Below are 16083 nucleotides of genomic sequence, written 5' to 3'. Positions count from 1 at the left end.
GAGCAAAATTCAGAGTTCCTTGATGAAAACCTGCTCCAGAGTGCTCAGGACCTCAGACTGGAGTGAAGGTTCACTTTCCAACAGGGCAACAACCCTAAGCACACAGCCAAGACAACGCAGGAGGGGCTTCGGTACAAGTCTCTGAATGTGCTTGAGTGGCCCAGCCAGAGCCTGGACTTGAACCCGATTGAACATCTCTGGAGAGACCTGAAAATAGCTGTGCAGCAACACTCCCCATCCTGACAAATACAGGTGTGCCAAGCTTGTAGCGTCATACCCAAGAAGACTCCCGGCGCCGACAGAGATGGCCGCCTCATTTCGCGTTCCTAGGAAACTATGCAGTTTTGTGTTTTTTTACGTGTTATTTCTTACATTGGTACCCCAGGTCATCTTAGGTTTCATTACATACAGTCGAGAAGAACTACTGAATATAAGAGCAGCGTCAACTCACCATTAGTACGACCAAGAATATCTTTATGTACATATTCTTTATCCCTTTACACTTGTGTGTATAAGGTAGTAGTTTTGGAATTGTTAGTTAGATTACTCGTTGGTTATTACTGCATTGTCGGAACTAGAAGCACAAGCATTTCGCTACACTCGCATTAACATCTGCTAACCATGTGTATGTGACAAATAACATTTGATTTGATTTTGACTCAAAGCTGTAATCTCTTCCAAAGGTGCTTCAACAAAGTACTAAGTAAAAGGTCTGAATACTTATGTAAATGTGATATTTCAGTACTGCAAAAATGTCAAAAATAAGTTTTTCACTGTCATTATGGGGTATAATGTGTAGAGGAGGTGAAAAAACATTTTAGAATAAGGCTGTAACATAACAACATGTGGAAAAAGTCAAGCGGTCTGAACACATTCTGAATTTTTATTTTGTATTTTTAATTAAACCTTCAAATTAATTACAATGACGGCCTAGCCCGGCCAAACGACGCTGGGCCAATTGTGCACCGCCCGAATGCACCGTACAGTATACATATGTGTATGTATATATATTATTATATATATATACACATATATATATATATATATACTGTATATATATATATACTGTATATATATATATTGTGTATGTATATATATATATATATATATATATATATATATATTATGAGCAAAAATATAAACGCAACATGTAAAGTGTTGATCCCATGTTCAAGAGCTTAAATAAAATATCCCAGAAATGTTCAAAACGCACAAAAAGCTTACATCTCTCCAATTTTGTGCACAAATTTGGTTACATCCCTGTTAGTGAGCATTTCTCCTTTGTCAAGATAATCCATCCACCTGACAGGTGTGGCATGTCAAGAAGCTGATTAAACAGCATGATCATTACACAGGTGCACCTTGTGCTGGCGGCATTAAAAAGGCCACTCTAAATCTGCAGTTTTGTCACACAACACCATGCCACAGATGTCTCAAGTTTTGAGGGATTGTGCAATTGGCATGCTGACTGCAGGAATGTCCAACAGAGCTGTTGCCAGAGAATTTACTGTTCATTTCTCTACCATACTGCTGTCGATTTACAGAATTTGACAGTGCGTCCAACAGGCCTCACAACCGCAGACCACGGCCATGCCAGTTTAGGACCTCCACATCCAGCTTCTTCACCTGCGGGATTGTCCGAGACCAGCCACCTGGACAGCTGATGAAACTGAAGAGTATTTCTGCCTGTAATAAAGCCCTTTTGTGGAGAAAAACAAATTAAGATTGGCTAGGCCTGGCTCCCCAGTGGGTGTGCCTATGCCCTCCCATGCCCAACCTTGGCTGTGCCCATGCCCAGTCATGTGAAATCCATAGATTCTGACGTAATGAATTTATTTCAATTGACTGATTTCCTTATATGAATTGTAACTCAGTAACATCATTGAAATTGTTTCATGTTGGGTTTATTTTTATTATTATTTGTTTATTTATTTAACCTTTATTTAACATTTTTTGTGTGTGTGTATATGTATGTTCTGGTGGGGCTCCATTAGACTCAGATCAGTGTTGAGATACTGAGGAGGAAACGTCAACTAAACATTACAACCCCTACAGTCTGGAGCTCTGTTCTTTGCTGCCATCTAGTGGGGTACTGCTGCTCCTCTCTGTTGCCCCTTAGTGGCCATAGGGTTCCACTGCAGTGAGGCCAGAGTGGTCAGGTACATCATACACAGTTTGAGAAGTCATGTGCGTTTGGAGCCATTCTCTGATCCAGGGGTCAGGGCTTACAGGCTCATCCTCTGCTCTAGCGGCAGGCTGTCCATCAGACACTTGAGCTGCTCCTCTCCCAGTTTAATCCTGTCCTCTAGTTTGCGCTGCTCAATAATGAGGGCAGACTTCATCTTGACAAAGTGTTGGTAGTCGGTCAGGCTCTCCTCTGGGAGGTAGGAAGCCAGGATGTTGTAGACCGCTCTCTCCCGGCGGTCCAGGTTCTCCTTCAGCTCCTTGGCATCCTCATGCTGCTGGATCAACAGCTTCCTCTTGTCTGTCAGGGTTCTCTGTGGAAGGGAGGGGGGCATAACATGTATCTGTTAATTAAGTAAAGTTGGGAGGGGAGATAACATGTATCTGTTAATGAAGTAGAGTTGAGAGGGGAGATAACATGTATATGTTAATGAAGTAGAGTTGGGAGGGGAAATAACATGTATCTGTTAATGAAGTAAAGTTGGGAGGGGAGATAACATGTCTCTGCTCATGAAGTAAAGCTGGCAGGGGAGATAACATGTATCTGTTAATGAAGTAAAGTTGGGAGGGGAGATAACATGTCTCTGCTCATGAAGTAAAGCTGGCAGGGGAGATAACATGTATCTGTTAATGAAGTAAAGTTGGGAGGGGAGATAACAGAGACAAAGTAGAATCTCAATTCAACGGCTCAGACACAAGAGGCATGTGGCAGGGTCTACAGTCAATCACGGACTACAGGAAGAAACCCAGCCCAGTCACGGACCAGGATGTCTTGCTCCCAGGCAGACTAAATAACTTTTTTGCCCGCTTTGAGGACAATACAGTGCCACTGACACGGCCTGCAACGAAAACATGCGGTCTCTCCTTCACTGCAGCCGAGGTGAGTAAGACATTTAAACGTGTTAACCCTCGCAAGGCTGCAGGCCCAGATGGCATCCCCAGCCGCGCCCTCAGAGCATGCGCAGACCAGCTGGCCGGTGTGTTTACGGACATATTCAATCAATCCCTATACCAGTCTGCTGTTCCCACATGCTTCAAGAGGGCCACCATTGTTCCTGTTCCCAAGAAAGCTAAGGTAACTGAGCTAAATGACTACCGCCCCGTAGCACTCACATCCGTCATCATGAAGTGCTTTGAGAGACTAGTCAAGGACCATATCACCTCCACCCTACCTGACACCCTAGACCCACTCCAATTTGCTTACCGCCCAAATAGGTCCACAGACGATGCAATCTCAACCACACTGCACACTGCCCTAACCCATCTGGACAAGAGGAATACCTATGTGAGAATGCTGTTCATCGACTACAGCTCGGCATTCAACACCATAGTACCCTCCAAGCTCGTCATCAAGCTCGAGACCCTGGGTCTCGACCCCGCCCTGTGCAACTGGGTACTGGACTTCCTGACGGGCCGCCCCCAGGTGGTGAGGGTAGGCAACAACATCTCCTCCCCGCTGATCCTCAACACTGGGGCCCCACAAGGTTGCGTTCTGAGCCCTCTCCTGTACTCCCTGTTCACCCACGACTGCGTGGCCACGCACGCCTCCAACTCAATCATCAAGTTTGCGGACGACACAACAGTGGTAGGCTTGATTACCAACAACGATGAGACGGCCTACAGGGAGGAGGTGAGGGCCCTCGGAGTGTGGTGTCAGGAAAACAACCTCACACTCAACGTCAACAAAACTAAGGAGATGATTGTGGACTTCAGGAAACAGCAGAGGGAACACCCCCCTATCCACATCGATGGAACAGTAGTGGAGAGGGTAGCAAGTTTTAAGTTCCTCGGCATACACATCACAGACAAACTGAATTGGTCCACTCACACAGACAGCATCGTGAAGAAGGCGCAGCAGCGCCTCTTCAACCTCAGGAGGCTGAAGAAATTCGGCTTGTCACCAAAAGCACTCACAAACTTCTACAGATGCACAATCGAGAGCATCCTGGCGGGCTGTATCACCGCCTGGTATGGCAACTGCACCGCCCTCAACCGTAAGGCTCTCCAGAGGGTAGTGAGGTCTGCACAACGCATCACCGGGGGCAAACTACCTGCCCTCCAGGACACCTACACCACCCGATGTCACAGGAAGGCCATAAAGATCATCAAGGACATCAACCACCCGAGCCACTGCCTGTTCACTCCGCTATCATCCAGAAGGCGAGGTCAGTACAGGTGCATCAAAGCTGGGACCGAGAGACTGAAAAACAGCTTCTATCTCAAGGCCATCAGACTGTTAAACAGCCACCACTAACACTGAGTGGCTGCTGCCAACACACTGACACTGACTCAACTCCAGCCACTTTAATAATGGGAATTGATGGGAAATGATGTAAATATATCACTAGCCACTTTAAACAATGCTACCTTATATAAATGTTACTTACCCTACATTATTCATCTCATACGCATACGTATATACTGTACTCTATATCATCGACGGTATCCTTATGTAATACATGTATCACTAGCCACTTTATACTATACTATGCCACTTTGTTTACATACTCATCTCATTTGTACATACTGTACCCGATACCATCTACTGTATCTTGCCTATGCTGCTCTGTACCATCACTCATTCATATATCCTTATGTACATATTCTTTATCCCCTTACACTGTGTACAAGACAGTAGTTTGGAATTGTTAGTTAGATTACTTGTTATTACTGCATTGTCGGAACTAGAAGCACAAGCATTTCGCTACACTCGCATTAACATCTGCTAACCATGTGTATGTGACAAATAAAATTTGATTTGATTTGATTTGATTTGATTTGATTTGAACATGTCTCTGCTCATGAAGTAAAGCTGGCAGGGGAGATAACATGTATCTGTTAATGACGTAGAGCTGGGAGGGGAGATAACATGTACAGTGGGGCAAAAAAGCATTTAGTCAGCCACCAATTGTGCACATTCTCCCACTTAAAAAGATGAGAGGCCTGTAATTTTCATCATAGGTACACTTCAACTATGACAGACAAAATTAGAAAAAAAAAAAAAAGTATTTGGTCACCTACAAACAATCAATATTTCTGGCTCTCACAGACCTGTAACTTCTTCTTTAAGAGCATCCTCTGTCCTCAACTCGTTACCTGTATTAATGGCACCTGTTGAACTTGTTATCAGTATAAAAGACACCTGTCCACAACCTCAAACAGTCACACTCCAAACTCCACTATGGCCAAGACCAAAGAGCTGTCAAAGGACACCAGAAACAAAATTGTAGACCTGCACCAGGCTGGGAAGACTGAATCTGCAATAGGTAAGCAGCTTGGTTTGAAGAAATCAAATGTGGGAGCAATTATTAGGAAATGGAAGACATACAAGACCACTGATAATCTCCCTCGATCTGGGGCTCCACGCAAGATCTCACCCCGTGGGGTCAAAATGATCACAAGAACGGTGAGCAAAAATCCCAGAACCACACGGGGGGATCTAGTGAATGACCTGCAGAGAGCTGGGACCAAAGTAACAAAGCCTACCATCAGTAACACACTACGCCGCCAGGGACTCAAATCCTGCAGTGCCAGACGTGTCCCCCTGCTTAAGCCAGTACATGTCCAGGCCCGTCTGAAGTTAGCTAGAGAGCATTTGGATGATCCAGAAGAAGATTGGAGAATGTCATATGGTCAGATGAAACCAAAATATAACTTTTTGGTAAAAACTCAACTCGTCGTGTTTGGAGGACAAAGAATGCTGAGTTGCATCCAAAGAACACCATACCTGCTGTGAAGCATGGGGGTGGAAACATCATGCTTTGGGGCTGTTTTTCTGCAAAGGGACCAGGACGACTGATCTGTGTAAAGGAAAGAATGAATGGGGCCATGTATCGTGAGATTTTGAGTGAAAACCTCCTTCCATCAGCAAGGGCATTGAAGATGAAACGTGGCTGGGTCTTTCAGCATGACAATGATCACAAACACACCGCCCGGGCAACAAAGGAGTGGCTTCGTAAGAAGCATTTCAAGGTCCTAGAGTGGCCTAGCCAGTCTCCAGATCTCAACCCCATAGAAAATCTTTGGAGGGAGTTGAAAGTCCGTGTTGCCCAGCAACAGCCCCAAAACATCACTGCTCTAGAGGAGATCTGCATGGAGGAATGGGCCAAAATACCAGCAACAGTGTGTGAAAACCTTGTGAAGACTTACAGAAAACATTTGACCTCTGTCATTGCCAACAAAGGATATTTAACAAAGTATTGAGATAAACTTTTGTTATTGACCAAATACTTATTTTCCACCATAATTTGCAAATAAATTCATTAAATATCCTACAATGTGATTTTCTGGATTTCTTTTCTCATTCTATATATACAAAAGTATATGGACACCCCTTCAAATGAGTGGATTCGGTTATTTCAGCCTCACCCATTGCTGACAAGTATATCAAATCGGGCACACAGCCATTTCTTCTCCGTAGACAAACATTGGCAGTAGACTGGTCTTACTGAAGAGATCAGTGACTTTCAACGTGGCACTCAGTGACTTTCCAACAAGTCAGTTCGTCAAATTTCTGCCCTGCTAGAGCTGCTCCGGTCAACTGTAAGGGCTGTTATTGTGAAGTAGAAACATCTAGGAGCAACAACAGCTCAGCCGCGAAGTGGTAGGCCACACAAGCTCACAGACCGGGACTGCTGAGTGCTGAAGCGGTAGCACGTAAAAATTGTCTGTCCTCGGTTGCAACACTCACTATTGAGTTCCAAACAGCCTCTGGAAGCAATGTCAGCACAATAACTGTTCGTCGGGAGCTTCATGAAATAGGTTTCCATCGCCGAGAAGCAGCAGCACACAAGCCTAAGATCACCATGTGCAATGCCAAGCGTCGGCTGGAGTGGTGTAAAGCTCACTGTCATTGGACTCTGGAGCGATGAATCACGCTTCACCATCTGGCAGTCAGACGGACTAATCTGGGTTTGGCGGATGCCAGGAGAACGCTGCCTGCCCAAATGCATAGTGCCAACTGTAAAGTTTGGTGGAGGAGGAATAATGGTCTGGGGCTGTTTTTCATGGTTCGGGCCCCTTAGTTCCAGTGAAGGGAAATCTTAAAAGTACGGCAACTGCTCCGCCCACAACCGTAAGGCTCTCCAGAGGGTAGTGAGGTCTGCACAACACATCACATCACCGGGGGCAAACTACCTGCCCTCCAGGACACCTACACCACCCGATGTCACAGGAAGGCCATAAAGATCATCAAGGACAACAACCACCCGAGCCACTGCCTGTTCACCCCGCTATCATCCAGAAGGCGAGGTCAGTACAGGTGCATCAAAGCTGGGACCGAGAGACTGAAAAACAGCTTCTATCTCAAGGCCATCAGACTGTTAAACAGCCACCACTAACATTGAGTGGCTGCTGCCAACACACTGACTCAACTCCAGCCACTTTAATAATGGGAATTGATGGGAAATTATGTAAAATATATCACTAGCCACTTTAAACAATCCTACCTAATATAATGTTTACATACCCTACATTATTCATCTCATATGTATACGTATATACTGTACTCTATATCATCTACTGCATCTTTATGTAATACATGTATCACTAGCCACTTTAACTATGCCACTTTGTTTACATACTCATCTCATATGTATATACTGTACTCAATACCATCTACTGTATCTTGCCTATGCCGCTCTGTACCATCACTCATTCATATATCTTTATGTACATATTCTTTATCCCTTTACACTTGTGTGTATAAGGTAGTAGTTTTGGAATTGTTAGCTAGATTACTTGTTGGTTATTACTGCATTGTCGGAACTAGAAGCACAAGCATTTTGCTACACTCGCATTAACATCTGCTAACCATGTGTATGTGACAAATAAAATTTGATTTGATTTGATTTAAAGCTACAGCATACAAGTACATTCTAGACGATTCTGTGCTTCCAACTTCGTGGCAACAGTTTGGGGAAAGCCATTTCCTGTTTCAGCATGACAATGCCCCCGCGCAGGAAGCCTGGTCCGTACAGAAATAGTTTGTCGAGATTGGTGTGGAAGAACTTGACTGGCCTGCACAGAGCCCTGATCTCAACCAGCTCTAACCCACCCTCTCCCCTCCCCAGCTCTAACCCACCCTCTCCCCTCCCCAGCTCTAACCCACCCTCTCCAACTCTAACCCACCCTCTCCTCAGCTCTAACCCACCCTCTCCCCTCCCCAACTCTAACCCACCCTCTCCCCTCCCCAGCTCTAACCCACCCTCTCCCCTCTCCAGCTCTAACCCACCCTCTCCCCTCTCCAGCTCTAACCCCCCCTCTCCCCCCTCCAGCTCTAACCCACCCTCTCCCCCCTCCAGCTCTAACCCACCCTCTCCCCTCCCCAACTCTAACCCACCCTCTCCCCTCCCCAGCTCTAACCCACCCTCTCCCCTCCCCAGCTCTAACCCACCCTCTCGCCTCCCAAGCTCTAACCCACCCTCTCCAACTCTAACCCACTCTCTCCCCTCCACAACTCTAACCCACCTTCTCCCCTCTCCAGCTAACCCACCTTCTCCTCTCCCCAACTCTAACCCACCCTCTCCCCTCTCCAACTCTAACCCACCCTCTCCCCTCCCCAACTCTAACCCACCCTCTCCCCAACTCTAACCCACCCTCTCCCCAGCTCTAACCCACCCTCTCCTCTCCCCAGCTCTAACCCACCCTCTCCTCTCCTCTCCCCAGCTCTAACCCGCCCTCTCCCCTCTCCAGCTCTAACCCACCCTCTCCCCTCTCCAGCTCTAACCCACCCTCTCCCCTCTCCAGCTCTAACCCCCCCTCTCCCCCCTCCAGCTCTAACCCACCCTCTCCCCCCTCCAGCTCTAACCCACCCTCTCACCTCCCCAACTCTAACCCACCCTCTCCCCTCCCCAGCTCTAACCCACCCTCTCCCCTACCCAGCTCTAACCCACCCTCTCGCCTCCCCAGCTCTAACCCACCCTCTCCAGCTCTAACCCACCCTCTCGCCTCTCCAGCTCTAACCCACCCTCTCCAGCTCTAACCCACCCTCTCCTCAGCTCTAACCCACCCTCTCCCCTCTCCAGCTCTAACCCACCCTCTCCCCTCTCCAGCTCTAACCCACCCTCTCCCCTCTCCAGCTCTAACCCACCCTCTCCCCTCTCCAGCTCTAACCCACCCTCTCCCCTCTCCAGCTCTAACCCACCCTCTCCCCTCTCCAGCTCTAACCCACTCTCTCCCCTCTCCAGCTCTAACCCACCCTCTCCTCTCCCTAGCTCTAACCCCCCTCCCCCTTCCCCAACTCTAACCCTGTCCCCTCCCCAACTCTAACCCACCCTCTCCTCTCCCCAACTCTAACCCCCCTCCCCCTCCCCCTTCCCCAACTCTAACCCTCTCCCCTCCACAACTCTAACCCCCCTCCCCCAACTCTAACCCCCCTCCCCATTTCCCCAACTCCAGCCCACCCTCTCCCCAACTCTAACCCACCCTCTCCCCAACTCTAACCCACCCTCTCCCCAACTTTAACCCACCCTCTCCCCTCCCCAACTCTAATCCACCCTCTCCCCAACTCTAATCCACCCTCTCCCCAACTCTAACCCACCTTCTCCCCTCCCCAACCCACCCTCTCCCCTCCCCTAACCCACCCTCTCCCTTCCCCTAACCCACCCTCTCCTCTCCCCAACTCTAATCCACCCTCTCCTCTCCCCAACTCTAATCCACCCTCTCCTCTCCCCAACTCTAATCCACCCTCTCCCCTCCCCAACTCTAACCCACCTTCTCCCCTCCCCAACTCTAACCAACCCTCTCCCCAACTCTAACCAACCCTCTCCCCAACTTTAACCCACCCTCTCCCCTCCCCAACTCTAATCCACCCTCTCCCCAACTCTAATCCACCCTCTCCCCAACTCTAACCCACCTTCTCCCCTCCCCAACCCACCCTCTCCCCTCCCCTAACCCACCCTCTCCCTTCCCCTAACCCACCCTCTCCTCTCCCCAACTCTAATCCACCCTCTCCTCTCCCCAACTCTAATCCACCCTCTCCTCTCCCCAACTCTAATCCACCCTCTCCCCTCCCCAACTCTAACCCACCTTCTCCCCTCCCCAACTCTAACCAACCCTCTCCCCAACTCTAACCAACCCTCTCCCCAACTCTAACCCACCCTCTCCCCAAACTCTAACCCACCCTCTCCCTCCCCAAACTCTAACCCACCCTATCCCTCCCCAAACTCTAACCCACCCTCTCCCCAAACTCTAACCCACCCTCTCCCCAAACTCTAACCCACCCTCTCCCCAAACTCTAACCCACCCTCTCCCCAAACTCTAACCCACCCTTTCCCCAACTCTAACCCGCCCTTTCCCCAACTCTAACCCAACCTTTCCCCAACTCTAACCCACCCTCTCCCCAACTCTAACCCACCTCTCCTCAATTCTAACCCACCCTCTCCCCAACTCTAACCCACCTCTCCTCAACTCTAACCCACCTCTCCTCAACTCTAACCCACCCTCCCCAGCTCTAACCCACCCTCTCCTCAGCTCTAACCCACCCTCTCCCCTCCCCAGCTCTAACCCACCCTCTCCCCTCCCCAACTCTAACCCCCGCCCCCAACTCTAACCCCCGCAACTCTAACCCACTCTCTCCCCTCCCCAACTCTAACCCACCTTCTCCCCTCTCCAGCTAACCCACCTTCTCCTCTCCCCAACTCTAACCCACCCTCTCTTCTCTCCAACTCTAACCCACCCTCTCCCCAACTCTAACCCACCCTCTCCCCAACTCTAACCCACCCTCTCCCCAACTCTAACCCACCCTCTCCCCAACTCTAACCCACCCTCTCCCCAACTCTAACCCACCCTCTCCCCAACTCTAACCCACCCTCTCCCCAACTCTAACCCACCCTCTCACCAACTCTAACCCACATTCTCCCCTCCCCAACTCTTAACCCACCCCAACTCTTAACCCACCCTCTCCCCTCCAACTCTTAACCCACCTTCTCCCTTCCCCAACTCTAACCCACCTCTCCTCTCAAATTACCCTCCTCAACTCTAACTCATAATTCCCCCCCCCCCCTCATCTCTCCCCTCCCCAGCTCTAACCCACCCTCTCCTCTTCTCTCCCCAACTCTAACTCACCCTCTCCTCAGGTGATGTACAATCCTCCAGGCTGTTGAGGGCGTTCTCCACTCTGGCCAGGCGTCCGGACAGGGACAGCAGCAGGCTGACCACTTTGTCCAGGTCTCCTATGAACATCCTGAACTTGTCCAGCTGGTTTGGCATACAGACCTGCTGCACCGTGGCCTCCACCTCCTCTCCTAGGGCGTTGTTATCACGGACATCCTCCTGAAGACTCTCCCTGGCCTCACGCAGCACCTGCAGCTTCCTGCTGAGAGAGTCCACCAGCTCCTGCTGCAGGATGAGAGGGAGAGGGTTAGAGGTCAGAGGTTAGGATCCTGACCTCACACAGCACCTGCAGCTTCCTGCTGAGAGTCCATGAGCTCCTAGGAGGAGAGGGTTAGAGGTCAGAATCAGAGGATGGTTAGGGACAAAGTGGCAGTCAAGGGTGAAATAATCTCTAATCTCATTCAGAACCACTATACTATTTAATTTGATTTAACCTGTATTTAAACAGGGAGTCACATTGAGATCTATTTTAAAATATAGCCCTGTATACATTACAATATAAAGAATAATAAAACAATATAAACCAAAATAAAGTATTTAATACAAACAATCAATCACATTCAACTACATAGAGGTCCTCAATCAATAATGTTAACTGCCTGAGTGGCACCAGCACATCTAACTGCAGTGTACTCTGCAGATTGTTTTTATGCCCCTCTGTGGAACAGACTGAAGGGATCTCTAGTGTTATCCATTCCTGAGAACAGGTTTGGTAACTTAGGATTCTTATCTTAATGAATGATGTTACACATGGAGGGAGTTTGTCAGATTGCTTTGTAAATAAATAAAAGAGAAAGCAGCTCTTCTTACAGACAACGAGGTCCAGCCCATATTTTATACCGACTATAATGATGAGCCTCATCTTCACTGTCACTTTCCAACCTTCTTGAGGATGGGTCATTGTCAGGCTCAAAAAGCCTCAAATTTGCCCGGATGGCCTGCAATGTTTCAACCCTTGTATTGGTCAGCCTGTTGCGTGCTTTGGTGTGTGTTCCCAAACAAGGACCAGTTGCGCACTGAGGTGGCTGATGTTGGTGGGATTTGGAGGATGATGGAGGCAACAGAGGAAAGAGCCTCAGATCCACAAAGTCCCTTCCACCAGGTGGCTGATGAGATATGTTGGCATGTCTGCCATATTGTATCTAAATCCCAAAGCCCTTGCTTGGAAGTGTACTTCGCCAGACTGCCAAGAACCTTGTCTTCATCCAGGCCAAGGTGGCGAGACACGGTAGTGATGACACCATAGGCCTTGTCGATCTCTGCACCAGACAGGATGCTCTTGCCAGCATACTTGGGGTCCAACATGTACGCTGTGACGTGTATGGGCTTCAGGCAGAAGTCTTCACGCTTTTTGATGTATTTCAGAACTGCAGTTTCCTCTGCTTGGAGCAACAGTGAAGTGGGCAGGGCAGTATGGATTTATTATCTCACATCTGCAAGCAGAGTCTGAACATCAGACAGGATGGCGTTGCCTCCCTCATTCCGTGTAATGGCTACTGCTATAGGTTTCAGGAGTTTCACACCGCTTACCCCACTCTCCAAAATACACCATCCAGGAGGATCCTCTTGATGGGGCTGTCCATATCGGCAGACTGTGATATGGCCATTTCTTGGAGAGACTCTTTCCCCTCCAGGAGACTGTCAAACATGATGACAACACCACCCCAACGGGTGTTGCTGGGCAGCTTCAATGTGGTGCTCTTATTCTTCTCACTTTGCTTGGTGAGGTAGATTGCTGCTATAACTTGATGACCCTTCTCATACCTAACCATTTCCTTGGCTCTCTTGTAGAGTGTATCCATTGTTTTCAGTGCCATGATGTCCTTGAGGAGCAGATTCAATGCATGAGCAGCACAGCCAATGGGTGTGATGTGAGGGTAGGACTCCTCCACTTTATACCAAGCAGCCTTCATGTTTGCAGCATTGTCTGTCACCAGTGCAAATACCTTCTGTGGTCCAAGGTCATTGATGACTGCCTACAGCTCATCTGTAATGTAGATATCGGTTTGTCTGTTGTCCCTTGTGTCTGTACTCTTGTAGAATACTTGTTGAGGGGTGGAGATGATGTAGTTAATTATTCCTTGCCCACAAACATTTGACCACCCATCAGGGATGATTGCAATACAATCTGCTTTCTCTATGATTTGCTTGACCTTCACTTGAACTCTTTTGAACTCTGCATCTAGCAAATGAGTAGATAAAGCATGTCTGGTTGGAGGGGTGTATGCTGGGCGAAGAACATTCAGAAATTTATTTCAATACACATTGCCTGTGAGCATCAGAGGTGAACCAGTTGCATTCACAGCTCGAGCAGGACATTCATCAGCATTTCTCTGACTACGTTCCTCCATTGAGTCATAAACACTTCTGATTCCAGGAGGACCATGAGCTGTTGCTATCGATTCATAATTTTCACCTCGAATAGAAGTAGAGGGACTTTTGTCAGAGGTTGCTTGTTGTGAGCTCTGAGGGAACTTTATGCACTTGGCCAGATGATTCTGCATCTTTGTTGCATTCTTCACATATGATTTGGCACAGTATTTGCAAATGTACACAGCGTTTTCTTCTACATTAGCTGCAGTGAAATGTCTCCACACATCAGATAGTGCCTGTGGCATTTTCCTGTAAAGATTATAGAAAAATGAGTAAAAAAAATACAATTCCATGTACAGATAAATAGTTAGATTAGATTAAACAACTCATTTGTAAAATAAATGTTTTAAAATGAAACATGTATGGAAACAGGTGAATTAACACTCCTCGGCAGGCTCAAGCAAGCTAAAACCCACATGGTAGCAAAAATTAACTAGCTGAAATTGTTAGAAATTATTTAAACACACTTTGCTGTAAGCAAATATATTGTAATCAAAATGTACCAGAAGCTTGTAGTCCTTGGCTCATGTAGTCCTTGGCTCAGACAGTGTAGTAGTGTGGGCTCAATAGCATCTCAAGATCTTGTGAATCAGCTGTGCATGTGATGGAGGAATGCACTGTGCATGCAGAGGGTTGCAATTCCATTGAATTGGAGATAGTTTAACCAAAATATGCCAGAAGACCTAGAATTGTCTTAAGTGTTTCCCACAAAAAAAGATTCACTGTTATAAGCTAACTTTTTTGATGAATTTAACTTCTTGAGAATACTTGACACGCAGACGTCCCAAGTATGCCCCTGGAAATGCAAATGCGCTACGCTAAATGCTAAATGTACTCGTTACAACTCAATCTTTGATCAAAATTCACAAGCAGGGTATTGAATTAAAGCTACACTCGTTGTGAACCTAGCCAGCAAGTCAGATTTTTAAAATGCTTTTCGGCGAAAGCATCAGAAGCTATTATCTGATAGCATGCACCCCCCAAAATGCCAGCTCGACACGTAAACAACAGATTTTGCGATAGCCGGCGCTACCCAAAACGCAGAAATAAAATATAAAACATTCATTACCTTAGACGAGCTTCTTTCTTGGCACTCCTATATGCCCCATAAACATCACTATTGGGTCTTTTTTTCGTTTAAATCGGTCCATATATACCCAAAATAGCTTTGTATGGAAGCTGTGTCATTCAGAAAAAATCATCGTTTTTAAACGCTGCGTAATTTTTTAAAATTAAAAAAGTCGACGATAAACTTTCACAAAACACTTCGAAATCCTTTTGTAATCCAACTTTAGGTATTAGTAAACGTTTATAATCTATCAAAATGATTACAGGGCGATGTCTCTTCAATAGGTCCTCACTTCAAAAACAATGCCATCTGATCTCTCCTTAAACTGCATCCGGGTGAAGACTGGGAAACTGGAGTTCAGACAGATGTATTTTCCAACAATTAATTCAATTGAAAATTAGTACAATGGCGCCATCGTGCGGAATTTGTATGAGGTGCAGGCAGACTCCCATTAAATTCTGTTCTCTTTTAACAACTGGTGGAAGTGACTTATGGAAATTATTTTTTGCTTTCAGAAAGCAGTTTTTCTTGCGTTTTTCAATGAAACACACGATCTGTTATAGTCACAGCCGTGATTTAACCAGTTTTATAAACTTCAGAGTGTTTTCTATCCACACATACTAATCATATGCATATACTATATTCCTGGCATGAGTAGCAGGACGCTGAAAAGTTGCGCAATTTTTAACAGAATTTTCAAAAAAGGTGGGGGTAGAAGTAAGAGTTAAGCCAAATTCCCCAAATTCCAGGGCTTAACTTGCCATGGAAAGGAACAAAGTTGTACATTAACCAAGGATTCAAGAACCTTAGCTAAACAAGGTAGTCTTGAAATGGAGTGATAGATGTCCAGATCATTTGTATCCCCTCCCTATTGGAGTGATAGATGTCCAGATAATTTGTATCCCCACCCTAATGGAGTGATAGATGTCCAGATCATTTGTATCCCCACCCTAATAGAGTGATAGATGTCCAGATAATTTGTATCTCCACCCTAATGGAGTGATAGATGTCCAGATCATTTGTATCCCCACCCTAATGGAGTGATAGATGTCCAGATAATTTGTATCCCCACCCTAATAGAGTGATAGATGTCCAGATCATTTGTATCCCCACCCTAATGGAGTGATAGATGTCCAGATCATTTGTATCCCCACCCTAATGGAGTGATGGATGTCCAGATCATTTGTATCCCCACCCTAATTGAGTGATAGATGTCCAGATCATTTGTATCCCCACCCTAATAGAGTGATAGATGTCCAGATAATTTGTATCCCCACCCTAATGGAGTGATAGATGTCCAGATAATTTGTATCCCCACCCTAATGGAGTGATGGGTGTCCAGA

General features: G+C 46.9%; 1 protein-coding gene across 2 annotated transcripts in view; it reads right to left on the bottom strand.

Moving 5' to 3' along the window:
- Positions 1 to 1891: 1891 nt before the first annotated feature.
- LOC139409602 (shroom family member 2a) overlaps positions 1892 to 16083 on the bottom strand; it is a 102273-nt gene continuing 88081 nt past the window's right edge. Inside the window, exons 10-11 of one of the 2 annotated variants that reach the window (XM_071155011.1) lie at positions 11251 to 11523; positions 1892 to 2498 (exon numbers count right to left, since the gene is read on the bottom strand). In XM_071155011.1, the coding sequence (XP_071011112.1) occupies positions 2226 to 2498; positions 11251 to 11523 (546 nt within the window). In that variant the 3' untranslated portion in view covers positions 1892 to 2225. The remainder of the gene's footprint in view (positions 2499 to 11250; positions 11524 to 16083) is intronic. The other variant, XM_071155012.1, reaches the window with a different exon arrangement.

Source organism: Oncorhynchus clarkii, chromosome 5 (genome assembly GCF_045791955.1).
Source record: "Oncorhynchus clarkii lewisi isolate Uvic-CL-2024 chromosome 5, UVic_Ocla_1.0, whole genome shotgun sequence".
Lineage (NCBI taxonomy): Eukaryota > Metazoa > Chordata > Actinopteri > Salmoniformes > Salmonidae > Oncorhynchus > Oncorhynchus clarkii.
Note: the sequence above shows the minus strand (reverse complement) of the source record. Positions and strands in the feature narration are given on the sequence as shown.